The sequence below is a fragment of the Dendrobates tinctorius genome, unplaced genomic scaffold, assembly GCF_039654945.1.
Source record: "Dendrobates tinctorius isolate UK_male_01 unplaced genomic scaffold, ASM3965494v1 ptg000177l, whole genome shotgun sequence".
NCBI lineage: Eukaryota > Metazoa > Chordata > Amphibia > Anura > Dendrobatidae > Dendrobates > Dendrobates tinctorius.
In genome coordinates, this window is record NW_027361844.1 from 15,869,614 (window position 1) to 15,897,326 (window position 27,713).

The window sequence follows — 27,713 nt, forward strand, 5'->3', positions numbered from 1 at the left end:
GCGCTGAGTGGATTTGCCCTGACTTCCATACCAATGATCCCTGTAATAGAAGCCTTGGGTGAGAATCAGAGCGCTGAGGGATTTACCCTAACTTCCATACCGGGGATCCCTTTAAGAGAGGCCTGGCATCAGAACCAGAGCGCTGAGTGGATTTGCCCTGACTTCCATACCAATGATCCCTTTAACAGAAGCCTTGGGTGAGAATCAGAGCGCTGAAGGATTTACCCTAACTTCCATACTGGAGATTTCTTTAAGAGAGACCTGGGGTCAGTACCAAAGAGCAGTTTGGATTTGCTCTCATTTTCATACCGGGGATCCCTTTAAGAGGGGCCTGGGGTCAGAGTCAGAATGCAGAGTGGATTTGCCCTCACTTCCATACCAGGGATCCCTTTAAGAGGGGCCTGGGGTCAGAACCAAAGCGCTGACTGCAATTGCCCTAACTTCAATACCGGGGATCCCTTTAAGAGAGACTGGGATCAGAACCAGAGCGCTGAGTGGATTTGCCCTGACTTCCATACTAATGATCCCTTTAATAGAATCCTGGGGTCGGAATCAGAGCACTGAGGGATTTGCCCTTATTTCAATATAGGAGATCCCTTTAAGAGAGCCTGGGGTCTGTACCAGAGCATTTGAAGGCAATTGCCCTGACTTTCATACCGGGGATCCCTTTAAAAGAGCCTGGGGTCAGAGCCAGAACGGTGAACGGAATTGCCCTAACTTCCATACTGGGGATCCCTTTAAGAGAGGCCAGGGGTCAGAACCAAAGCGCTGGATGGATTTGCCCTAATTTCCATACCAATGATCCCTTTAATAGAAGCCTGGGGTCAGAATCAGAGCGCTGAGGGATTTGCCCTAACTTCCATACCGGAGAACCATTTGAGAGGGAAGATGTGCCTTTGGGATGGAGGATGTGTGATGGGCATATGGGCACGGAAGGGGGTGATTCAATTTCTGTCATGTGCTCTCTGCTCCTTTCTGGGGGGCAGACAATGGCTGGGAGCTTATGTTCCTGGGGATGATAGATTTTTCCCACCCGGTCAGTGTCTGCAGAGGTGTTATCGTGGAGTGGGAGTGCTCATAGCAACCAATCACAGCTCAGCTTCTTTTAAACAGCTCTGGTGAAATGAAAGATGCTTTGTGATTGGTTGGTGATACACAGATACATTCAATTTTATATATATATGGATGAACAAACAATGTAAGGAGTTTTCCCAAGCGCATCGTAGCAACTGTCAAAAAAGGAAAGCTCCCAGTTGGCATCCATGTGCTGTTCATTTTTGTTATGCAAATAGACCAGAATTTGACGTCTCTAATTTTTTAAAATACAATATATGCAATCTGTATTTCCTTTTTTTTAACAAAGGAATACTGATGACACACAACTATACACATCATTCCCTGACCTTACCCTCGCTGTACTACAGAACGCCAGTGACTGTCTGTCCGCAGTCTCCAACATCATGTCCGCCCTCTATCTGAAATTCAGCCTTTCCAAAACTGAACTTCTTCTGCTCCCGTCATCTACTAACCTCCTTAAATCTGACATTTCCCTCTCCGTGGGTGGCAGCATAATAACACCCTGGCAGCAGGCGCGCTGTCTGGGTGTTATGTTTGACACCAATCTCTCCTTCACCTCCCATATGCTATCTCTTGCCCGCTCTTGCCGCTTACATTTAAAAAACATCTCTAGAATCCGCCCTTTTCACACCATGGAAAAAAACCCTCACTGTCGCCTTTATCCACTCCCGCCTGGACTATTAACATAGTAACATAGCTTTGAAGGCTGAAGGAAGACCTTATGTCCATCTAGTTCAGCCTATTTTTAGTGCAGCTGTTCTGCATTGTTGATCCTGGGGAAGGCAAAAAACCCACAGAGTAGAAGCCAATTTTCTCCATAGGGAAAAAAATTCCTTCCCTTAAGCTGGGTCAATCATCTACCTATAATATTATGTTATTTGTAACCTTCTATACTGTTACTCACAAGAAAAGCATCCATTCCTTTCTTAAATTCATTCAGTGAGTTGGCCATCACCACTTCCTCAGGATGAGAATTCCAGAGCCTCACTGCTCTTACCATGAAGAACCCTCTTCTATGCTGGTGCAGAAATTGTCTTTCCTCCAAACGAAGAGAATGCCACCTTGTTCTTGTCACAGTCCTTGGTACAAACAGTTCATTGGAGAGATCTCTGTATTGCCCTCTGATATACTGTAACGCTCTATTAATTGGCCTCCCTGTTACTCAACTTTCCCCTCTCCAGTCCATCCTTAATGCAGCAGCCAGGGTCATCCATCTGGCTAATCGGTATTCAGATGTGTCTGCTCTTCGCCAGTCATTACACTGGCTGCCCATTAATTATAGGATCCAATTCAAAGTACTTGTTCTCACCCACAAAGCTCTCCACAGGCAAGCACCCCCCTACATCTCCTCCCTCATTTCTGTCTATCGGCCTAAGCGACCGCTGCGCTCTGCAAACGACTTTCGACTAACCTCAGCACTAATCCGTACCTCCCACTCCTGACTCCAAGACTTCTCCAGCGCTGCGCCAATCCTCTGGAATGCTCTACCTCAAGAAATTAGGACTATCCACAATTTGCATAGTTTAAGGCGTTCCTTCAAAACACATTTGTTCAGAGCGGCCTATCACGTTCACTCTCTGGAATGCTCTACCCCAAGAAATTAGGGCTATCCACAATTTGCATAGTTTAAGGTGCTCCCTCAAAACACATTTGTTCAGAGCGGCCTATCACGTTCACTAATCAAAGTCATTCTATGTGTAAGTGTGCATGTGTAGCCCATTCACTATCTCTATCTATCCCCCACTCTCTCAAGATGGCTGGACCATCATTGTAAATACACACCTGTACTTTGTATCTCCCCCACCTCATTGTAGATTTTAAGCTCTCACGAGCAGGGTCGTCTAATTTTGCTTTAATTATTGTATTGTTAACGTTGTTACTTATGACTTGTGTTTTGAAACTCTTAAACTGTAAAGCGCTGTGGAATATGTTGGCGCTATATAAATAAAGATTATTATTATAATTATTACATCTGTATAACATCCATATCAAATCCATTTTATACAGAAACAATATAATAAATAATAAAAGGCCAAATGTGTTCTTTTTTAATAATTGTACTGGATCCATGAAAAATGCACGACATACAGATTGTAAACCATATGTGGTCCATTTTTTGGGGCACTTATTGACCTATAACAGTTCGGACTGATTCAGAAAATGGATCAAAGTAGGTCATGCTGTGATATTGCACATACAGACTATCAGACTATGGGTAGAAATGTTTTTGCATAGGACCAATTATATACTTATATGGACGATCCATGAGGCCACAAAATCATGGCATCAACTTTTGCCCTTATGTCCATAGCAGGGCCAAAAGAAGGAGGCTGTAGCGAGACAGAACAAGATCCACCGCTGTCCTTCAGAGCCGTAGAGACTTGCGAGCCACCATAGGGTGCCTTGTGTGGGGTTATTCTTCTCCACCTAGTTGTTGAGAATGTCATCGGATGAAAAATGCCTTCATTTGTTTGTGTTGGTTTCAATTGCAATGTGATAGGAAAATATGTCTTCGTATGAAACAGGATATATTGAGAGCCACTAATGTCCCATGCATTTCCGAACGGACTCTATTACTACTCCATGACTGTCAAGCAATGGTCTATACGAGCAGTCTGCAAGCAAGAGTTTATTTCATTCATTTATTTGAATAAAAAAAAAAAACTGGAGCAAAACAATCTCCGATGTTTGCCCGTGAATGTTTCTCATTTATCAAAGTCATATTAAAATACTTCTACAAGAAAACAATGGCTGAGATTAAATACTAGGTTTATTTTCCCAGTAGAGCGTTAACCTGCAATTGGTAATCTTCTTCAGGTCTCTTTAGCAGCAGGACTGGGTTAATAAACAAGTGGCTTTTTCCCTAAAGCCCTACTCCTACGAGACGGCTTTCCAACCTGCAGCTGACAATAACATATTAACCTACGGGGACACATAATAACATTTCACACATATGGCAGGGTATTTACTTTTTAAGTAGATTTACCAAATGAAATTGCCATGTGAGAAGTGCACACAGGGGTTGTTAACACAAATACCGAAGAAAAGAAGTCTCAGACTTGAAGGTGAAACGCGCCTCTGAAATAGGGGCTGCTGAACCATAAGTAGCAGCGTGCTCAAAATGTCATGCAAAAACAAAACAGATGCAAGATGCCTAAACCACAAAACATTCCTATCAAGCACTGAACAATGCAAAACCTGAAACAGCTTCCTCAACTATCATGTGTCATTTTTAGTACTGGTGCCAGACAGGCCATTTGGCCAGGTAACGATTGCTACCTTTGCATACAGTATATAGATATACCCTTAGAACCTAAAAGCAATGAGCCTTATTTATCTAAAATGTCTAAAAGAAAAATGATATATATATTTGATATTTTTGAATCCATTACAGCATAATCTATAAAATGATCACGATGTTTATCCCACTTAGTTAACTCCACAATAAACATGTCAGAACACCATATAAAAATGGTACGGCACCAAAAAATATTACAACTTGCCCTACAGAAAAAGAGCCCTCATACAGCTTTGCCAATAGAATATGTAAAAGGTTATGTTTTCCCAAGAATTTGATGGCACTAAAAAAATATATATTTTTTTTTATCAAAGTATTTGTATTGTGCAAACTTAGTAAAACATACATAAAACTACTGTATATAAATTAATCTGGTATGTTGTTAATCGCACTGACCCACAAAATAAAGTTACTATGTCACTTAAAGGGGTTTTCTGGGCTTTCTGTGTAATTTGTGGGTGTATTTCGGATGCAGAATGCGGACAGTTTGTAATATGTACTTGGACCAGAGCGCTCAGCTGCATAGAAATACTCCGGTCCCGAGTGCCAGGGACAGTGCCTTAGTCTGGTGAGCAGAGGTCTCCTGATTCTGGAGAAGCAACTAACTCACCGACTAAAGTTTTCTTGTCTGGCAGAGACTTGTCCTAACCGCCCCAGTCTCTGCCAGATCCTCCTGCTCTAGCCTCCCTGTGCAACATACAGTGGGAGGCAGCAGGGGAATGAATCAGCTGATCGGACAAACCAGTATGGAAAAGGCTTCAACAAATGTGAGCATAATGTACTGGGTGCATGTAGATATACTTCACTATAGACTGAGGTTGTGCAGCAGCTGAAGTGTATTATGTGGTGTATATATACAGTGTCGGACTGGGGTGCCAAGGGCCCACCAGTAACATTGACTTTGGGGGCCCACTTTTCACCTGCATACAAATATTACATGACACTGGTTCACAAATTTACCTATATCGCTATACAATAATAAACTGGGTAGTTTAGTTAATTAATGAGATGCTGCTTTTTTTCTGTACAGAGTGAACTATCACAAGTACTGCCCATACAGTAAGGTTGGGGATCCAGATTTCCACAGGGGCCAACCGGGGGATTGCCCTGTTCCCCTATGGGCCAGTCCGAGCCTGTATATATGTGTGTGTGTGTCATCCATTATGAGGTGTAAAACCGCAGGGCAAAACCGCAGGCAAAACCGGATTTACCTGCGGCTTTCTCTACAAAATTCGCAGAGACAAAAAACTATGTGTGCACATACCCTTAAGATGAAAGCAGCACACCAAAAGAAATCCAGTCAAAGTGCTATTTATTAGCCCATCTGGCTAGTTGCCCATACAGCGACATTTCGGTCCTGGGAGTTGTGGACCTTTCTCAGCTCTGGCAAAAATTGGGAGACCACTTTCAAATTTTCAGTTTGTCTGATTTTTCTCTTTATAGGTATATTTTTGAGTATAATGTAAATTATTCTTTTATTCTATAAGCTACTGACAACATGTCTCCGAATTTCCAAACACTAAATTTTGTATTTTTTTCATGAAAAGGAGAAATGGTCAAAATTTAAAAAAAAAACAGTGCTTTCAGACCTCAAATAATGCAAAGAAAACAAGTTCATAATCATTTAGAAACAACAATACTAATGCTTTAACTCAGGAAGAGTTTAGAAATCAATATTTTGTGGAATAACCATGATTTTTAAAAACAGCTTTCATACGTCTTGGCATGCTTGCCACCAGTCTTTCACACTGCTTCTGGCACAAAAATGTAAGCATTTCTTCTTTGTTTGATGGCTTGTGACTATCCATAATCCTCTTGATTACATTCCAGAGGTTTTCAATGGGGTTAGGCTGGTTTCACCCTTGCGTTTTTTTTTGCACTTTTTTTTTGCGCAAAAAAAAGCATGCGTTTTTTTCCCCTATGTTTTACATGGGTGCGTATAGGTGCGCATACACATGCGTTTGCACGCGTTTGTATGCGCATGCGTTTTTTTGTAGTGTGCACTCGGGTGCACAAAATGCATCCTGTTGCATTTATTGTGCGTCCGACTTGCCCCCAAAAAACGCATGCGCACGCAATGCGTTTTTTTTACAGCAAAACACCCATTATAGTCTATGGGTGCGCATTGTAATGCGCACGTATGCGCAAAAAACGCATGCATTTTTTTAGAAAAAGCACCAAAACCCGCAAAAAAACACACACAAACTCATGATGCGGTTTTTCATGCGTTTGTGTGCGCAAAAAACGCACCGCAAAAAAACGCAAGTGTGAAAGTAGTCTTAGATAGATATAGACACACACACATCACTTTAGACTCTTGACATTACTCGTAGGTCAGTGGTAATGTGGGGACATGTGATGCTCTGTCACCACTGTAGATATGATATGGAGACATGTGAAGTTCTGTCACCACTGTGGATGTGCTGGGGAGACATGTGAAGCTCTGTCACCACTGTGGATATGATGTGGAGACATGTGAAGTTCTGTCACCACTGTGGATGTGATATGGAGACATGTGAAGATCTATCACCACTGTGGATATGATGTGGAGACATGTGAAGTTCTGTCACCACTGTGGATGTGATGTGGGGTCATGTAAAGATATGTCACCACTGTGGATGTGCTGTGAAGACATGTGGAGCTCTATCATCACTGTGGATGTGATGTGGAGACATGTGAAGATCTATCACCACTGTGGATGTGATGTGGAGACATGTGGAGCTCTGTCACCACTGTGGATGTGATGTGGAGACATGTGAAGCTCTGTCACCACTGTGGACATGATGTGGAGACATGTGAAGCTCTGTCACCACTGTGGATGTGATATGGAGACATGTGAAGCTCTGTCACCACTGTGGATGTGATGTGGAGACATGTGAAGCTCTGTCACCACTGTGGATATGATGTGGAGACATGTGAAGCTCTGTCACCACTGTGAACGTGATGTGGAGACATGTGAAGCTCTGTCACCACTGTGGATGTGATATGGAGACATGTGAAGCTCTGTCACCACTGTGGATGTGATGTGGAGACATGTGAAGATCTATCACCACTGTGGATGTGATGTGGAGACATGTGGAGCTCTGTCACCACTGTGGACATGATGTGGAGACATGTGAAGCTCTGTCACCACTGTGGACGTGATGTGGAGACATGTGAAGTTCTGTCACCACTGTGGATGTGATGTGGAGACATGTGAAGCTCTGTCACCACTGTGGATGTGATGTGGAAACATGTGAAGCTCTGTCACCACTGTGGATGTGATGTGGAGACATGTGAATGTCTGTCACCACTGTGGATGTGATGTGGAGACATGTGAAGCTCTGTCACCACTGTGGATATGATGTGGAGACATGTGAAGCTCTGTCACCACTGTGGATGCGATGTGGAGACATGTGAAGCTCTGTCACCACTGTGGATATGATGTGGAGACATGTGAAGCTCTGTCACCACTGTGGACGTGATGTGGAGACATGTGAAGTTCTGTCACCACTGTGGATGTGATGTGGAGACATGTGAAGCTCTGTCACCACTGTGGATGTGATGTGGAGACATGTGAAGCTCTGTCACCACTGTGGATGTGATGTGGAGACATGTGAAGCTCTGTCACCACTGTGGACGTGATGTGGAGACATGTGAAGTTCTGTCACCACTGTGGATGTGATGTGGAGACAAGTGAAGCTCTGTCACCACTGTGGATGTGATGTGGAGACATGTGAAGCTCTGTCACCACTGTGGATGTGATGTGGAGACATGTGAAGCTCTGTCACTACTGTGGATGTGATGTGGAGACATGTGAAGATCTATCACCACTGTGGATGTGATGTGGAGACATGTGAAGCTCTGTCACTACTGTGGATGTGATGTGGAGACATGTGAAGCTCTGTCACCACTGTGGACGTGATGTGGAGACATGTGAAGTTCTGTCACCACTGTGGATGTGATGTGGAGACATGTGAAGATCTATCACCACTGTGGATGTGATGTGGAGACATGTGAAGATCTATCACCACTGTGGATGTGATGTGGAGACATGTGAAGATCTGTCACCACTGTGGATATGATGTGGAGACATGTGAAGCTCTGTCACCACTGTGGACGTGATGTGGAGACATGTGAAGTTCTGTCACCACTGTGGATGTGATGTGGAGACATGTGAAGATCTATCACCACTGTGGATGTGATGTGGAGACATGTGAAGATCTATCACCACTGTGGACGTGATGCGGAGACATGTGAAGCTCTGTCACCACTGTGGATGTGATGTGGAGACATGTGAAGCTCTGTCACTACTGTGGATGTGATGTGGAGACATGTGAAGCTCTGTCACTACTGTGGATGTGTTGTGGAGTGATTGTGCTGCTTTTCACAGATGAGGACACAGGGCACTAATCTATTTCCAATACTGGAGTGATAACAGAAGTCATCACAGGGGCAGATTACTGACAGCCAATGAGGGAGGTGCTGAACACCGAGCCGGGCAGTGCCAGATTTGGCTGTGAGGTAAGGTAATAAGACACAGGGAGTTGTCAAGTTTGGTAGAGCTGCAGGTAAACAAAGAGGGTGCAGGGAATGAAGTGAAATTCAGGAGGAACAAAAAGCAGAAACCCAAAACAAAATGTATAGTGGTGTTGTATATCATAATACAGGACAGATTAGCTTAAAAACATTGATTTCGGGGTCGGACAATTTCTTTAATCCAAACAGTCAATGTCAATGAAAAAAAAACTAATTTGGAAAAGAACAGCAATTTTCACTTTGTGCCATCTGCTGCCAGTAATTTCTTGAATACGCCTTTGGGGTCAAAATGATTACTACACCCCTTGATAAATACCTAGATGGGTACAGATTCTAAAGTGGGGTTACTTCTAGGGCTTTCCTCTGAACTAATACCTCAGACAGAAAACCATTGCAGCAAATTTTGTGCTCCAAATGTCGCTCCTTCTCGTCTGAGTCTCGCTGTGTAACCAAACAGTAGTGTATGAGTGCAGACAGGGTACTGCCACACTCGGGAGAAATTGTGTAGTAAATTACATATTTTTTTATAGTTCTTGTGGAGATTTTGACCTAAATTTACAAAATATTGTACAAAAAATTAAGCTATTCATTTTCATATAGTAAAAACATTTGTGAAACACCCGTGGGGTAAAAATGTTCACTCAAGGGTGCTTTTAATGGATACATTGCAATTGTGTAATGTCAACAACATCCCCACACATTGACGGGGATATAGAGGCATAGACACTGTGTCTATGCCTCGATATCCCCGTCAATGTGCGGGGATGTTGTTGAAATTACTTGATTTGAGGTGGTTTTGTTATAAGTGGACTGTGTTTGGTGACAATTGCAATTGTGTAGCAAAGGAAACTGTAAATGATCCTGTAAATGATTAACAGATGCTGAATAAAAAAACGAACAGCACACGGATGACAAGCGAGAAAAATCGTCCCACTTTTCTGCCTGAAAATTGTATAGTTTTTTTTATTCTTTCATGTGACCCTAGCCTATCAGCCACTAATATCAATTTTTTGCACATTTTTTCATGAAGGTGACTTCGTTTATAAAGTGTTGAGTGGCATTTTGACAATGTGCCGCGTATTTACTTTCATAAAATATACAAGAACAGGAGTTTACTATCAAACTTTTATTTCGTAATTCTGTTTTTTATTTTGTATATGTCAAAAGTGCAAAAATTGCCCTGGCTACAATAGATGCAAAAGGTCGAAAACCCACTGGCAGCGAAAGGGTTAAACCATGCCTTATCCACTTAAAGGGACGTTTTTACAGCTATCTGGTGTGTGCAAAAACTTGACACCTTACGCATTCAAGCATTTCCATCTATAAGCAATCCAGACTTTTCCTCTGCCCAGTAACAGCCATAAACATACATGGACGTCTATGTCTAAAGCATTTTACTAGAAGACAGCATCTGAAATTAATGAGACTGTATAAAAGAACAGCTGACTTTGTTGCACATAGCAACCAATCACAGCTCATTTTGAATTTTGCTCTTTAAAATTCAAAGCTGCACTGTGATTGGTTGCTATGGGCAACAACATAGTAAAACCGCAAAGAGAAGCTGGTACAGAGTGACCAAGTCTATTAATTTTACATAATAAAGCTGTCTATTTCTAAGGTATCATTCAAATGCCTGTTTTTCTCTCACACAAGTTTTTTATTGTGCTGGGAACGATTGTTATACTTTTTTTGTGCCAAAAAAAAAAAAGGTTATTGGACATGTGTTCTACAATTGAAAAAATGGATAGGAACATATACATGAAAAATAGACGGCTGAATGAGGTGTAAAGCTCATACACATTAGATGACTGTTGGTCAAGCGATGCTCCTATCGTTCGGACAACAGCCATTTAGCTGACTCTCCTATACACAGGATGCACACTTGTTCAGCTGACACGTTGGCCAGCGCACTATCTCCGGGAAATCAATGTGATCAGCAGTCTGAAATCGGACAAGCGCAATCGAAATCTCTCCCGACTATCAGTCGGCCTACACCCCCATACAAATTAAACTGTCAAATTAACCTGTCGATATTCATGGGTTCGACCAACATTTGCATAACGTTTATGGAGGCCCTAACACTGAAGTAATCAATGACAATCTTTTTGGATTTTCTTTTCTCTCATTTCACATCAATCTTCTGTGTTTGTGTACATAGATAAGAGAACTGACCATAGATAAGAGAACTCACCTGAGATAGTGGGCATTCTTTGGCAAGGGTGCTCTGATTCATCTCCTTTAGCAGCATTCGTAAGGCATTGCGGACAGTAGCATGGTTCCACTGTTCTGCCGGCAAGTCCTCAAGTTTCGAACAGCTAAGAAGAACAGGATGAGAAAATAAACATAAAATGTAATACTATACAATACAACATGAATTAATAGGATCATGACAGTCATTGGTAGATCACCGGAGGTCTCTATACACCACGCTCCCCTACATTGACAGGTCTCTCTTTATACACACACCAGTCAGTTTATGGGGGCAAGGCAAGAAGAAACCACCAGTCAAATGCCTTGGACTAGTCAACAAAAATGTAGCCACCACCAGCCGGCTTTTCAAAGTAAATTTAAGTATGTTTCTACAACAAACACAACCTGTATCTGATGCATGTTGCCTGTGATTCAGGTGCTGTCAGGCTCCCTTTAGTGTATCACTGAAAAATGTGAATGATGGCTGTCTGTATATTGTAATATCCCTACTGAGCTGCTCTTTGTCTATACACATTGTCATTAAAGTTTATTTCTTCTGGTGACTGTGCCAAATACTACTCTCCTCAACAGTGAAATTGCAACACCAAAACAAAAATGTTGTGGAATTACGGAAATCACAGGATGGATAGACATATTAGTGATATGCAAAAGATGAAAAAATGGAAACAAAATTTAAAAAACTTCTCAATTTATTCAGTATTGAGTATACAAGCATAAATACATGCTTTTACAAGCTTTGGCGGCTATCACCGAAGTTAATAATTGTTGAGGAATGTTCTGCCACGCTGAATGCACTTGGGCACATAGGCTGCTGATAAAAGCTTGAGTAGTAGACAGGCTGGTGGTGCTGTGTTTAAAAATGGCTACTTGTACACTTCGAAACAATGGCTGTATCACTGGTTCCACCACCAAATGAATGTAACGCCGAACTGTTAGTGTACCTGGAATGAAGACTAGATAGGTCTGCCTACCATATATTGTGCCACATCATAGTCACAGGAATAGGACCGGTAAGATATACTTCTGTTAAGAGCCTCTTCATGGCATTGCCCACATGGTTTCCAAACTATTAATGAGTCCAAAACAAAAGTGGTACTCTCAAGAAGATTGCTGAAGAGAAACAACCTCTGCTCCAGCTTTCATTACTCCATTCCAGCATCTGTTTAGCTCTGCGCCATGATAAACTATTAGCTGGTAAGAGTGATTACTAATTGGATAGGTATATATAAAGGATCTCAACAGAACATTACACTGACCTTGAGAAAGACACATCACTGTGTCGATACGCGTGGGTTTGGGGGTCCCATGTAACCTACCCGTTAGCTTGTTCATCCTCAGAAACCAGGTGATATCATGCTAGGGAAAGGGACTTGTTAATGTATGTTTATTTGTGTTGGCAACATGATAAGTATTCAATTTTCTATTTATGGCATATGTAGAATCTCTATGTAACCATAGTAGTTATTGATAATATGGTATTTTTGATCCAAGGTCATGATTGTCATTACAATTGATTTGATAGACCCTAGGTTATGGTAACTAGCAGATACCTGGCATTATACTGAATGGTTGGCCTTGGGACCCATAGTATTTAACTATTTATCAAAATGACCCATTGTCTTTGTTTTGTTATCAGTGTCTGGTTGTTCAGACTTTTTAATTGTTTTTAAACAAAGTGTCTGTTTGTTGTGTCCATTAATAAAATTGATACTTTTTGATTATCATATCCTTGTGGTGATCCCTATTTGTGTGCATATACTTTTTTTCTTTATGTGTTTTCATGATAAACTATAACAGCAATGGAGTGAGAGTAATAAAAAGTCCTTTATGATCAAACAGTTATATTGTTGGGGATATGGTAAGGGGTGCCATAATGTATGGTAGCCATAGCCTTCTGGTCTTCATTCCAGGTACACTAAAAGCTTGGTCTTACATCAATTTGAAGTTGGAACCTGTGGTCTGGACATTTCTCCAAAGGAACCATTTTTCAACATGACAACAACAATCTGCATGTTGCTTGTGCTACTGGGAGCAGTCGGTGTGAGCTAAACGTGCTACCATGGCTTATAGCATGTTCGGATTTGTTTCCCATCAATCACATTTAAGACTGACATCATTGTTGATCAACTGCAAAAGGAGCTGCCAGCAGTGGATCTTGATGATTTGTGTGCCAAAGTGCATTCAGCTTAGTAGAACATCTCTCAGACAACCATTAATAATCTCATTGATAATAGCCAAGGTCTGTAAGTGTGTGTATTTCTGAGTGTAGATATAGATTAGAGGATAGATGTTTAAAAATGAATGTACTGCTGTCAAGAATGAAAGATTTCACACTCCAAGTAGATTCAAGTAGCTTAAAGGGGTTGTCCGGGCTTTTCACATAATCTCAGTTCATATCTGGGCTTCAGAATGCTGACAATAAGTAATTTACCTTCTGTGGCCAGTTTGCAGCGTTTCCAAGATATGATCTCTTGCTTCTATGAAAAACGTCCAGGGGGGGTGTGTTCTGGCATTGAAATGAGAACTGGTCGTTTCCTCCTCACTAGTTTCACTTTCCATAGATCACTGTTCAGCGTGTATCTGGGGGAGGAGCAGCTGGGTGGTTCTGCTCTCTGCACTGAGGCTGTTAGAGGGGGAGGATTTGTTACTGTATGAGGAGGGATGGGCTTGTTCATGTGGTCGGAGAGGGCCTGTTGCTATGGAGGGTGGGGTTGTTGCTATAGAGGGCATGTTTTTAGTAGAGTAGGAGGAAGCGACCAGTTCTCATTTCAATGCCAGAGCACACCCCCCCTGGACGTTTTTCTTAGAAGCAAGAGATCATATCTTGGAAACCCTGCAAACTCGCCACAGAAGGTAAATTACTTATTGTCAGCATTCTGCAGCCCAGATATGCACTGAGATTATATGAAAAGCCCGGACAACCCCTTTAATTACGTGTTTCTGGCTTGAGCAGATCTCTTTCTCCTATCTGTAGTTTAATTTGAAAAAGGGCTCAGTTCGGGCCAGAAACGAGTAATAAAAAAAACTGCCTGGGGTGTGGAACCTATCATCCTTGACAGCAGCACTGTCATCTTTAAATCATCCTATCCTCTAATCTATATCTACAAGTGTGTAGAAGGGATCCTTTTACAGGGATCCTTATTGTTGTTACAGTTTCTATGTTGAAGAATGTATTTAGTAAAAGTAATCTCTATGTCGTAAATGTACCAAATATTTTTATCTAATATTATTCTAAGGCTACTTCCTAAATACAACGGCGCACCTTTGAAGTTGGATCTTCAATGTGACCACATGGTAGACATCTTGAAGCATGTCAGATACTGTCACATCTGGGGCATCTGTAACATAACTGAGGGGCAGTGGGTTCCAGCGACCAATTTTAATTATTCCTATAAAAGAATAGAGTGGGTTAGGAACACTTTAAACATTAATCATTTATTTCAATTTTTGAAAATACTGCATTGTGGATATCCATTGATCTGCATTTTCTAATTACTGTGGCCCCCGGTTTTCTTAGCTCCTGTTTATTCCCGTAATACTGTACATTATCTCTGGAGCTGAGGATCTGGTCTTTATAATATATTAAAAGCACTATAATTAAGTGAAATAAATCTTCCTGTAGTGTATGCCTGCACTTCTACGCCCCTCAAGAGATTTACGCACCCAATGTCACCCGGGTTTTCCTTATTATATTTACTATACACATTAATTGGTAGAAACAAACAATCATATACATTATAGAATTGTTTATGGTCAATTTTCCAATGCTCTAATATCAACATAGTCGTATTGGCAACACGGAGGATCAGGAGGTTTGCTTAGGGTTCTAGTGAAATAATCTTTTAGTAGTTTGGTTAATGTTCTTTGCAGAACATCAGTAATTAATCAATATGTTAACCCCGCCAGTGCTATTGCTGCTCTGTATACCTCTGTGCAGTGGCCATAGGAAGCAGTCTATCTGCACTAATAGTTACAAAGGTGTTGATGGGATGAGAGCTTTCAGTTTATAAAAACCAAGTTGCACAAAACATATTTGTGGTCTCCTCGGGAGCCTGTTATTACCAGTACAATTACTCGTGCTTATTAATTATTAAGCCTATATTACAAATTCCATAAAGACCTCACACTTAAGTGGCACCATTTAATTGAAACTTGAAGACCCGAGGATTAAAAGGGGCTCTCTTTAATTAAAGGCTAAGGCGATATTTACAGGAAGGTATAAAGAGAAACACAAGAGAGCAGAAAAAACTCCAGATCTGATTCCAAGATTGGGAGTCACTATAATTTTGGTCAGAACCGCATGCAGAAAAATGTATCATTTAAAGGAGGTATTATTCAGCCTAAAAGTAGCACCACTGCAAGAAACAAAAAGAGTGTTCATTTTTGCAGAGAGAAAGCTAGGACTGTACTTAAGAGCTTTTTGTGAGATTTGCACACAGGGTAATTTTCTTGTAAGTATATTTAAAGTGTTTACATTCAATTTTCCTAAATATCCAAAGTGTATCTGTGAGGTACAACATTCCGGAACACTTATTAACACTTCTATGTTAGAAGGGAAAGAAAAATCCTGAAAACAAGCTATATGTGTTCAATTTCAGATAAATGTCTACATAGCCACAGATAAATATTAACTGCCACTATATATATATATATATATATATATATATATATACATACAGTGCGGAAATAAGTATTTGATTCACTGACGATTTCGCAGTTTGCTCCTGAAGAGTGGGCCAAAATACCTGTCAAGAGGTGCAGATGTCTCATTGACAGTTACAGGAATCGTTTGATTGCCTCAAAAGATTGTGCAACAAAATATTAAGTTAAGGGTGCCATCATTTCTGTCCAGACCTATATCATGAGTTCTATTTTTTTTTTAATTCTGTGGAAGCATGGTTGAAAAGCAATGTCTGACTTTCATTTGTTAATTTTCATAGATTTTTGATTTATTATTACTTTTGTCAGATTCAAGTTATTTCTGTCACCATTGTAGGTATTTCAATTTTGTCCACGTGCATATATATATACAGTATATATATACAGTATATATATATATATATACATATATATACAGCTCTGGCAAAAATTAAGAGACCACTTTCAAATGTTCAGTTTGTCTGATTTTTCTCCTTATAGGTACTGTATATTTGTGAGTAAAATGTAAATTGCTCTTTTATTCTATAAACTTCTGACATGTCTCCGAATTTCCAAGCAATAAATTTTGTATTTTTTTTCTGACAAAGAAAAATGGTCAAAATTAATAAACAGTGCTTTCAGACCTCAAATAATGCAAAGAAAACAAGTTCATAATCATTTAGAAACAACAATACTAATGTTTTAACTCAGGAAGAGTTCAGAAATCAATATTTTGTGGAATAACCATGTCTGTTCTTTCTGCTTCAGAATTTTTTTTTTTCCTAAACTACTTTAATGCCAGCTCCTGTGATCCTTAGTTTAGCCATTAAAGTTGCACTCCAGCATATAATGCAAACTCAGCGGCTGAGTTCTAGCTGTCATTTCTAGAGATAAGAGTAAAAGTTTGGAGTTCGTACGGAATTGTTAGTGTCCGATACAAATCACCGAACACAGACTTTTCCTGGAAGTCTGTTACAATGTTTGGAGTTCTGCGGGAAGTCTGCTGGAGAGAGAGAGAGAGAATTTTCCAGATCAAAACTTCAGGTATCCAATGTTTTCAACTGGGTTCAGGTTCTGGTTCAAGTTTGGGTACAGTTAAGGCACCAGAGCTAAACTTTGGAATAAAGTTTGGATTGGGTACAAGAACTCCAACTTCCACGGGTCTGCTCATTCATTTCTTTCAACACAGCTCAGTTGCATCTATATATGTTTTTACCCGTTCATTATGGGCATCTGTGTAATGTGATCTGCAGTCTGACTACCAGTGCAGAATATGTTCCCCTGTTTAGACACTTAAATCTATAACCAAAGGCCCCGTCACACATAGCGACTTACCAGCGATCCCGACAACGATATCAACGTGTCAGGATCGCTGGTGAGTCGCTATGTGATCGCTGGTGAGCTGTCAAACAGACAGCTTCACCAGCGATTAGCACAGCAATGCCGCGGGCGCGGCATCGCTGTGTTCAGCGCTGATTCATGTCAAAAATAGAATTAAAATAAAAAATATTGTTATTCTCACCTTCCGACGTCCCGCGCAGCATTCCCGCCTCTCTCCACGCTCCGGTCCCAGTAATCCTTTGTGAGAATTACAGCGATGACGTCCATTCTCGCGGGATCGCGAAGTCTCGCGGTCATTCTTGCAAAGGATTACTGGGACCGGAGCGTGGAGAGAGGCGGGAATGCTGTGCGGGACGTCGGAAGGTGAGAATAACAATATTTTTTATTTTTTTATTATTTTATCGCTGATCGCTGGTCTCCCGCCTGTCACACGCAGCAATGTCTGCTGGCCAGCGGGAGATCACTGACGAAAGAAATGTCCAGAGATTTCCCAGAGCGATCAGCGATACCGGCAGGGGGGCCGGTCGCTGATCGCTGTCACACACAGCGATCTCGCTGGTGAGATCGCTGTTGTGTCACAAAACTTGTGACTCAGCAGCGAGATCACTATGTGTGACGGGGCCTTAAGGAATACAACATCTGTGAACTACAGGCTGGCATCATCACCTATGGAATCTCTCCAAGCTTCACTCAGATGTCTCCCCTCCACATCAAACTGTTCCCTTATTGTCCCTCTGTATGTTTGAAGATATGATTTTTGCTTTTGTGAGAGAGCAGTGATATTTAGATGAGTCCATAAAATGATTATCTGCAGAGTTATAAAAGTATGCTGCCTCACATTGCCAGGCTATATTATGTGTAAATGTTGTGTGCTGTTTCTCCAGTATATCTTAAAAGATGAAACAACCTATCACAAGCAGGAGGCAGAGCAAACAAGTTGAAGTTGCTCCACATAGACAGCAGGGGGGGACAGCAGTTATATGTCACTGATATACCACTGCTGCCATTAGATAGAACTCAGAAGAGAGCACATGCAGTGTGGTGCAAAGCAAGAGGAATCATAGGAAAATTTGCCTACATGAGAAGAACTATATCAGAGGGGAGGGAGGAATCTACATGGCAAGCAAGACAGAAACGACACATAAACTAAGATAGATATAGAAGACACATACAAGAACATCTTCATTTTTTTTAAATAGCATATGCTGCAAAATTAAATGTTGTAATGCTGCTTTAAAAGGATTTATCAATATTGAACACTGATGTACTGCCCCCATTGTTAGCATTTTCTGTGGACTGCAGATTAGGTACTGTGATTGACAAATCTTTTCACCAACTTTAGCTCCTGGCCTTTGTTGGGAAATCCCTGCACAAATCCATCAGCACTACAAATATGTGTGACTTTACCACTCTCAAAAAGTATTATGAGTTGCCATACTTTTAACCTTTTAACAACCTGTGAACTACATTTTTGTCACAGATTGCAATCACTTTATCTTTAGAGGAAGCAGATTTAAAGGGGCATTCCCATTTCCACAATCCTATCCTAATATGTGGTAAATGTAATAATAATTAAATTAGCCAATACCTTCAATTAGCTATGTCGCTTACCCTATATGCAGGTCACTGCAGTAGCTTAGGTATCCATGGTTACGACCATTCATATGGTGACAGTGGTTAGAGATCATAACCATGGATACCTAAGTTACTTCAATAGCCTGCAACATAGCTAATCAGAAGAACTATATTACATTTCTAATTTAATTTATGTGCTATTAATATTATTATTACTACACCTACTGCATATTGGGATAGGATTTTGAAGATGGAAATACCCCTTTAAAGGAAAGTAAAAGATCTGATTTGAGCAATGACAACCTTTGTACAGCCCTGAAGTGTATGCTGGTGCTAAATAAGCAACAGAAGATGAAAAAGGCCTCATATATACAACATGGGGGGGGCAGGGTTTAACACTGAAGGTAATATGACTATGTTACCATGCAACCTTCCTTCCCACAGTTTGTATAACAAACAATATATGTCTTCTTGTTGCCCCAGACACACATTAAAATGTTATTTTTGCCCATCTAGTAGAAAAAGTAGTTATATTCCGAAAGAAACTCTGAGATTATTTATCATTCTAAATGCCTGGCAAATTTTCTTTCAATAAAGCACCAGCAGCCCACATAATGGCAATACTGATAACAGAGAACAATAGCTTTTACAAGACTATCCAGATCAAGCAGAGCTGATCATATCAGACATAACAGAGATGAGACTGCTCTTTGGTACAATGGTGATCTAACATTATCTGTGGTTTTACAAGAGACTCAATCTAATTCAATTACATCATCTTAATTCAGAATGTTAATGTAAATGATGAATTCAGCTCTTACATTTCCACATACAACCTGAAATGTTATATTTGTGAGCATGTAACTAGTAGGAAATAAGGAACCTGTTATTGTCATGAATATGTCATTATCAAAGCACTCATTTTTCAATGAAACCACTGCATTTAAAAATTAAAAAAAAATGCCAAAAATACAAGACCATGAATCTCAATCTCTCACTTCATGTTATATATTGAAGTACGGTATATTCCCACGTGATTTTTTTTTTCTAAGTAGAAAATTTATTCCTGAAAAGTCATTGCCCCCCTATAAGAGGATGGAATTTATCATCAAAAATTTTTTTTTTATATTAAGATGATTTTTTTATTACTTTCCATGTTAATATAGAGGGTAATCAATAACGATAAAGTGCAGGGTGAAAAAATGAAGAGCAATAAGGCTTATTACAAAAATGATTTAAAATAATAAGTCATATATAATCCAACACAATATACACATTATCATATGTTGGTGGATGAGCCAGAGGAAAAAAAAACCTTAATGATAAACAAGAATGCTCCTAATGAGTAATATGGAACATAATCAATAAACAATTGAATATGCATAATAGAAGCAGAATGGCATGTCAAGAAAAAATGAGTGATATAATAAAAGTCATAAAAAAGATGTGTCAGTAAATACAATGGCAGCACGACCATAGAGGCTCACCCACCAAGCACACCCGACGCGCGTTTCACAAATGCTTCATCAGGGGCTTGGTGGTAGTCACAGTCTGGCAAATACGGCCCAGAAAACTTACCAGAGAAGTGTACAATGAGACATACATGAATAACACCTGAGCAAACAAAAACAAATTATACCATATTGGGAAACCTTGTAGCATGTATATGATGCTGGCACCTGCACATAGAGTGCTTACAGGCCAGTTACATGACCAGCTGCATAATGTGATGTCACACTGAGGATACGCTCACTGCGCATGTGTCCATGTCATTACATTGTACAGTTTTTATACTAGCCACTAAGTACTCTCAATATGATAACATCTCTTATTCTGTAGGGATAAGTTGTGTGGTGCACATGGTGACCAGGTCTACAGTCACCTATTATCTGAATCACAATTAAAGGTAACAATTTATTATAAATCTTCAGGCAGAAAACATAGGACCACACTGTTGATTATAGCTAAAGGTGTAGCTACAATCCTTCTTCCCCAGAATCCAGTGCAAACTTATTGCCCTCACCCACAAAGCACTCCATGGCTCAGCACCACCCTACATCTCCTCCCTTGTCTCAGTCTACCACCCTACCCGTGCCCTCCATTCTGCTGATGACCTGAGGTTAGCATCCTCAATAATCAGAACCTCCCACTCCCGTCTCTAAGACTTTACACGTGCTGCGCCAATTCTTTGGAATGCACTTCCCAGGTCAATACGATTAGTCCCCAATCCCCACAATTTTAAACGTGCCCTAAAAACGCAATTATTCAGACTGGCCTATCGCCTCAACACATTAACCTAATCTATCCCTGTGTGGCACAGCCAAAAGTTTTACCATAACCAGGTTCCCTGCATCATGTTCCCACATGCTTTATGCATCCATTAGCCTTCTGTGTCTGTACTGTTACACACTTAACATTATGGCTGGTCCGAACAATGAAGGCAACTGTTACCACCTACCTTTCGTGTCTACCTTTTTTCCTCATAGATTGTAAGCTTGCGAGCAGGGCCCTCATTCCTCTTGGTATCTGTTATGATCTATGTGATTATTGTTATGCTGCTATGTCTATCGTCTGTACAATTCCCCTCTGAAATGTAAAGTGCTGTGGAATATGTCGGCGCTATAGAAATAAAATTATTATTATTATTTTATTATTCCCCCCGTGCAGTGATCTCTGCACAGTGCACAGAGCATGCCCACTACATTGTCCTTTAGAAAACAATGGTTATTCTGCTGTTTAGTGTATTTATTCTATGATTTTTTTTTCTGTAAAATAAATCTCTGGATCTGCTGTTCACAGTGCAGCAGTTCTATCTTGACAGCTGCCTTATTATTCACATACAGAAAATATATTCAAAATATATTTATATATGATCAGAACACAATTTTCTATAACTTCTGTTACTTCCCTAACAGTACAATATGACTGTTCAATGAAAGCACAGTAGGAGACATAGCCCTAAAAATTATCCTACCCTTAGCGTGCAAAACCATTTTTTAATTCAAATATGCTAATGAAGCGTTCGGTGCACCCTTGGCATGGCTGAACACTTCATTGCACTTTCCTACCTACTTGTTTTGCTTATTTTGGCTCCTGTAAAGCCAAAACTGACAACTAATAAAGAACAAGAAGGAGATAGATGTAAAACAAGTATATAGGAAAGTTCGCTGAACTGCTTGGCCACACCAAGGGTGCACAATGCGCCTCATTAGCATAACTGAATAAAGAACAAATTCAGGTGAATAAAGCAACTGATTTGGACATAAATGGTATTATTTCTATTGGGGGTATATACCCTTCAAAGTGCTTGGTTTGAGCAGTCATTGTGTGCTGACGGACTCCGCTTACCTAGCTAGATACATGTGTAACATTTGAGGCGTGTTATATAAGGTAGTGTAACTTCTATCTTTTCCTTTAATATTTCATCTGTTCTAGCCTTATAATTCAGTTGGGTTGACTTGGATGATCATAACAATAAACATATGCCATGCCATGGTCAATAGCGCCTTCGGCTCCGAAAATGCTGTGTTTCCTTATTAAGAAGTAAGCAGCATGGACAAGACTTGCCTTGTACAACTCACAATGCCAACTTGTAGGAGAGGCTTTAAAATGAAGCCGGCATCACAACACGAGTATAATACCTGGTAGGAGCATTCTGCTCACTTCTACCCATACTCTTAGGATAGTCGCATTCTCATGGACTCCATCTGCTCGGATCTGAAGTATGAAACACTTGCAGTAATTACAGCTATTATAATTATATGCCACCAACTTAAACGCTAAACGCTGTACTTTTAACTTTATTTCAATCCCTGTGTATGCTGCCAACCATCTCTGTGCTATGAAATTGCTAGTTGCCTTTGGCACTGCTTGGCATGAATGAGCCATTTTGTACTATACAGGTAGACCTAGGTCTTGATGAGTTATAAAATGCAGCATTATTGGCAAATGTGACATCATAATAGGGCGGTGAACTTGGAAAGCTTCTACATATTTTCCAACTAAAGTCCTGTTTTTTATAAATAATTAGCAATTTATAGTGTGTTCATAGACACGCAGTAGGTCATTAGCAATTTCCATGTGAAATAAAAGACATTCAGGACCCAGAAAGGCTAAAACATATGACTTTGTGCCAGCCTTTCCATATGTAAGATATAAATCCTTGCACTATACCATCTTATAGCACTACAAAAAATGTGCTTGCCATCCTCTAAACTAATAATTCTCTATTGCGTTATGACTGCCAAATCAGACAAGTCCTACTTTGCAGGTGTTAACACTGGGGCAGAATATGAAAGGATAGGGACACTTCTCTGTTGAGCTAATTGTCACCCAATTCTTTGCAGCCCATATAGTATATTTGACTGTGCGTGAATATACGGTGTAGCTGGGTTAAAGGGGTTGTTCGGGACTTCTACATTGATGGTTAATCCTTAGGATAGGTCATCATTATCTGATCGGTGGGGGTACACCACCCGACACCCTTACAATCAACTGTTCCCGATGCCTGTGATGGCAGGATGTGCTGAGTTGCGGAGTTCCATTAATGGAATAGTGGCCGTGGCTGGTTACTGTGCACCCACCCCTTATTTGAATCAATAGGGGGTACATGTGCAGTACCTAGCCACGGCCATTATGCAGTTAGTGGCGCTGTGCAGCTTCGCAACTCAGCACATCCAGTCACCACTGGCACTGGGAGTAACAGATCGGCGGGGGTGCTGGTTGTTGCACCCCCACAATCTAATATTGATGATTAAGGCTAAGCCATTAATATAAAACTCCCAGACAACTCCTTTAACATTATTGCATTTTTTGAAAGGAGAAACTAGAAAATTTGTGTTCATCCTTACAATGGCTATAGCAAGTTGCTATTTACAGACATGCATCAAATTTATTGTTTTTGAATGCATTTTTAAGTTACTTTCATTCAGAACTTAAGCACTGTAGAATTTCTGCAGTAGCAAAATCGCAGCAGAAAATAGTTCTGCACCAAATTATGTAATTTACTTTTTAGCAGATACTTATTTGAAAAATGCAGTAATCTGCAACATAATTTGATAAACTGTGAATTCCAAATCTTAAAATCTCATTCAATTTTCTGCTTCTGCTATACAAAGCAGATTTTACGGATGCAAATTCATGGCAAAAAAACTTTTGCATATCTGATGTATGTGCGCATACCCTTTAATTCTTATTAGGGTATACTCTCATGCAGAAGAATTGCTGCAAACAATTCTAAAATTTGAAATGGGTATACTTTGAAAACACTTTAAAAACAAAAGTCTTAAAGAAATCCTAATGGTTTAACCCACTGTGTAGATAGGTATGCTTCATAATACTACCCCATGAAACAAAGTGCAGGTGCTTGCATACTACTACTAATCTTACAGAATAGTTTTAGTAAATGCCTAAATGGTCCAGTATGAGGGAATCTAGCTGTCTACAGGTTCTTCATGAATTAGTAAGGGACTTAAAGTTAACCTGGCAAATGGGGATTTCTAGAACAAACAAATCTATACAATTTTATATCAAATCAAGACAGACATGTCACTCAAAGCAAGGATCATTAACTACTACTTGCCTACTTTGGACATATCATACAAAGAGAGCCATCACTGGAGAAAGACATCATGGAGAGAAGAATAGAAGGAACAAGGCGAAGAGGAAAAGCAGCAACTCGATGGCTTCATACTATCAAGATAACGTCGGAGAAGACCCTGGTCGACTATAGGCTTACACAAGATTGATCTTCCTACAGGGCATTACTCCATAAAGTTGTAATGGTCTGCGATCAAGTCGAAAGCAGGTAAAAAAAAAATGATGCAAGCTGTAGATTGCTTACAGTAGCTTAAAGTTCAAAATTCAAAGATTCGGGCTAGACTGAGGTGCAATCTCGTTAAAAAGGTATTCATGGGACTGTTTTACCGTAGAAAGGTAGGATTCTGTTTTCAAACAAGGAAGACACTAGCAGCAAGGGGAAAGTACACAAGAAAAGCAGCTTTTAGGAAACTCAGTGTGACACTTTCACGGGAAAGTCAGGAAAGTTAAGTGGCCTACTTCAACCCTAAAATGATGAACAGAAGAGTTGTTATAAGACACAGGATGAGTGTATAGCCCTCCATACTCACTAGGTGGTTCAACTGATCGTTAAGCCAGCAGCCATCGTGGTTGACTCTCCCATACACAGGAGCGCTTGTTCAGCTGTTCTCCATGAGAGAGCACTGCCAGACATGTCTGCCAGAGGCTTATCTCTGAGACAATATGAAGGTAGTAGAAAATTGGACATGCCGGATCAATATTTCCCCCATAAATAAGTTGTCCGTTGCTTCTATTAACAATACATTATCAGCCCAACCCGTCGATATCAACATTAAGCTAGTGTTCATGGAGGGCTTCATCCTTCCCTTCGAATGGTCATGGTCTGCATAGTCTGCTCCTGTACATTTCTATGTGTTTATGGGGGCTTAATACGTCCCATACCATGGTCAAGGTCAGCATGATCTGCTCCTGTTCATTTCTAGGTGTTTATGGGAGGCTTAATCCTTCCCATAGAATGGTCATGGTCGGCATAATCTGCTCCTGTACATTTCTAGGTGAAGTTGTTTGATACTGCAACTATATTGGACAATATTCGCTCATACTCTCATACTGTGCCCACTACAAGAAGCAAGGGCACATAGCAAAATGGGAAATCGGTAGTAATGACATATTTAAGAGGATATGTTGCCCTCAGGGTCACAACAGCTTGAGGTTCTAAAATTCATTGACGGCTGAGAGTAGCCTATTCTGACAGCTATCCATTAAATGGCTTCCATAAGAGAACAGCAAACAAAATATGACTCCTAATACACAGTCAAGTAAGAGCATAAGTTTTATGTTGTTTTCCCATTATCCTGAAGCGATGGATAAATCTATCCTAACTCTCCTCATGTGATGTATAATGTACAGTGTCAGAGACCACAAAGCAGTGAAGCAAATTAAAAGATGCCTGTTAAATTAGTCTTTGCAAGCAAAGAAGCCATTTTGATGATAATGTCCTCATGCTCTGATATGAAAGTGCAATACATGGATAAAACCTATTTATAAAATGGCTTGGGTAAATGGGATCGGGATAAATACGGGGGTATAATTGACTAATAAACATTCAGGGGACTTCTGAGCTACGAAACAGTTCCAAAACCGATCTTAAAATTCTTGCTGCGTTTGGAAAAGCTGTTAATACGAAGATCTCTTACAAACCACACAAGTGTCAGTGTAAAAGCAGAAATACGTCAACAATCAGTAGTAGATTCTTCCAAAATCTCATGATAAAAGGAGCAGATTAGAAAAGCTCTTGCAATATCGTGTATGTAGGCAATCAATTTTTCAGTGGTCTCCAAAACGTCAGCCATGGTGTATTTACACTGAATGATCATCGTCTTTTCCAATCATGCCATCTAAACAGGCTGCCAATCATCCAACAAATGAGCAATCCACACATTTATCAGGTGAAATGATCTTTTGGTTTGCCCAAAAGATCATCGTTTTCGACAGCACATCTTCCAATGTATACAGGACCTGTGCAATCGAGAACAATGGCAGCCAAGGAACACTGAATGATCTATTCCATATCCTTCAGTGCACATCATGTAGCACAGTCTACCTGTGTAATAAGGTTATTACAATGTGAAACACCCTTAGGCTATGTTCACAAGCAGCATTTTGCTTTTTCTGCTGCTTTTATTCTGCAGAAGCTGTGTTTTGCAATACTAGCAAAATCTATGAGATATACGAAATATCATACACTTTGTTTTTTATTTGAGCATGGCATTGTTATTTTAAATCTGCAGCATGTCAATTCTCTCAGCGATTTTGAAGCGTTTTTGTCGCTTTTTTCACCCATAGTAAGCAATGAGAAAGTGCAAAAATGTCAGTAAACAGGTTTTACAGTGTTTTTGCTTCCTTTTTGGCTACTAAAACTAACTTTATTAAACATGTACTGTAGACAAATCAAACATGTAATCTGCAGCACAAAAACACAGGAATTAAAGCACAGAAAAGAAGTAAAAACACAGCAAAACCTGAATATTTAATGCAGTGTTTTTACTGCCAAGAAAACAGGTTTTGGTTGCAGAAAAAAAAAATGCAAAAATGCAGTAGGTGAACGTAATCTTTATCATTGTGTAGGACCTCCATTATTTTGTTTTACTGTGGGAACCTGTTGTCTGTGTCAACATTAAAGGAAAATACGTTTTCCAAAGATAAAGGTAATCCAGAGGCATCATGCATAGTATTTCCAGTAAATCATCTTGATATCAGAATGTGTTTCTAAAAAGCCTAAAATAATGCCCTTGAATCAAGTATCCTTAAAGGGAATCTGTCACCCCTTTTTTGAGATATCATATAATGATATCATTCAATTGTGTGTCACATAAGGATTCTCTTAGTACTTTTGCTTCCCCCTGACCCAGCACCTTTCATGCATAAATACCTTTTTCATATCGGTTCAGATGTATGTAAACTGCCGCTGTCCGGTCCGCTGGGCGGGGCTTATTCACCTGCTCCCCCCCTCCCTGTCTTGCTCTACGCAAGAAGAAATGCGTAGAGCAAGACAGGGAGGGGGGAGCAATTGAATAAGCCCCGCCCAGCGGACCGGACTGCGGCAGTTTACATACATCTGAACTGATATAAAAAAGGTATTTATGCATGAAAGGTGCTGGGTCAGGGGGAAGCAAAAGTACTAAGAGAATCCTTATGTGACACACAATTGAATGATATCATTATATGATATCTCAAAAAAGGGGTGACAGATTTCCTTTAAAGAGGCAGTCCACTACATTGTATAACGCGCCCATCGATTTACACCTTTTAAATAAGTATTTTTGTGAATACCTTCTTGTGCCATATGTACCTGTGAGCGGTACTATCACCACTCGCTCAGTCTGCATCACGCAATCCACAACGCGTTTCACCGCACGTCACAGCTAATTATCCAGCGTATGCTTTCCCTCCATCCTCTGCTTTCATTGGCCACAAGAGAGCACTGGAATATTGGGGCTGTGCGATGGAATGCCGC

General features: G+C 40.3%; 1 protein-coding gene across 2 annotated transcripts in view; it reads right to left on the reverse strand.

The window, feature by feature from the left end:
- The window catches only part of SATB2 (SATB homeobox 2), a 284,827-nt gene that overhangs the window by 176,535 nt on the left and 80,579 nt on the right, over positions 1 to 27,713 (reverse strand). For both annotated transcript variants that reach the window (XM_073551555.1, XM_073551556.1), the window contains exons 5-6: positions 14,367 to 14,493; positions 11,085 to 11,208 (exon numbers count right to left, since the gene is read on the reverse strand). In XM_073551555.1, the coding sequence (XP_073407656.1) occupies positions 11,085 to 11,208; positions 14,367 to 14,493 (251 nt within the window). The remainder of the gene's footprint in view (positions 1 to 11,084; positions 11,209 to 14,366; positions 14,494 to 27,713) is intronic.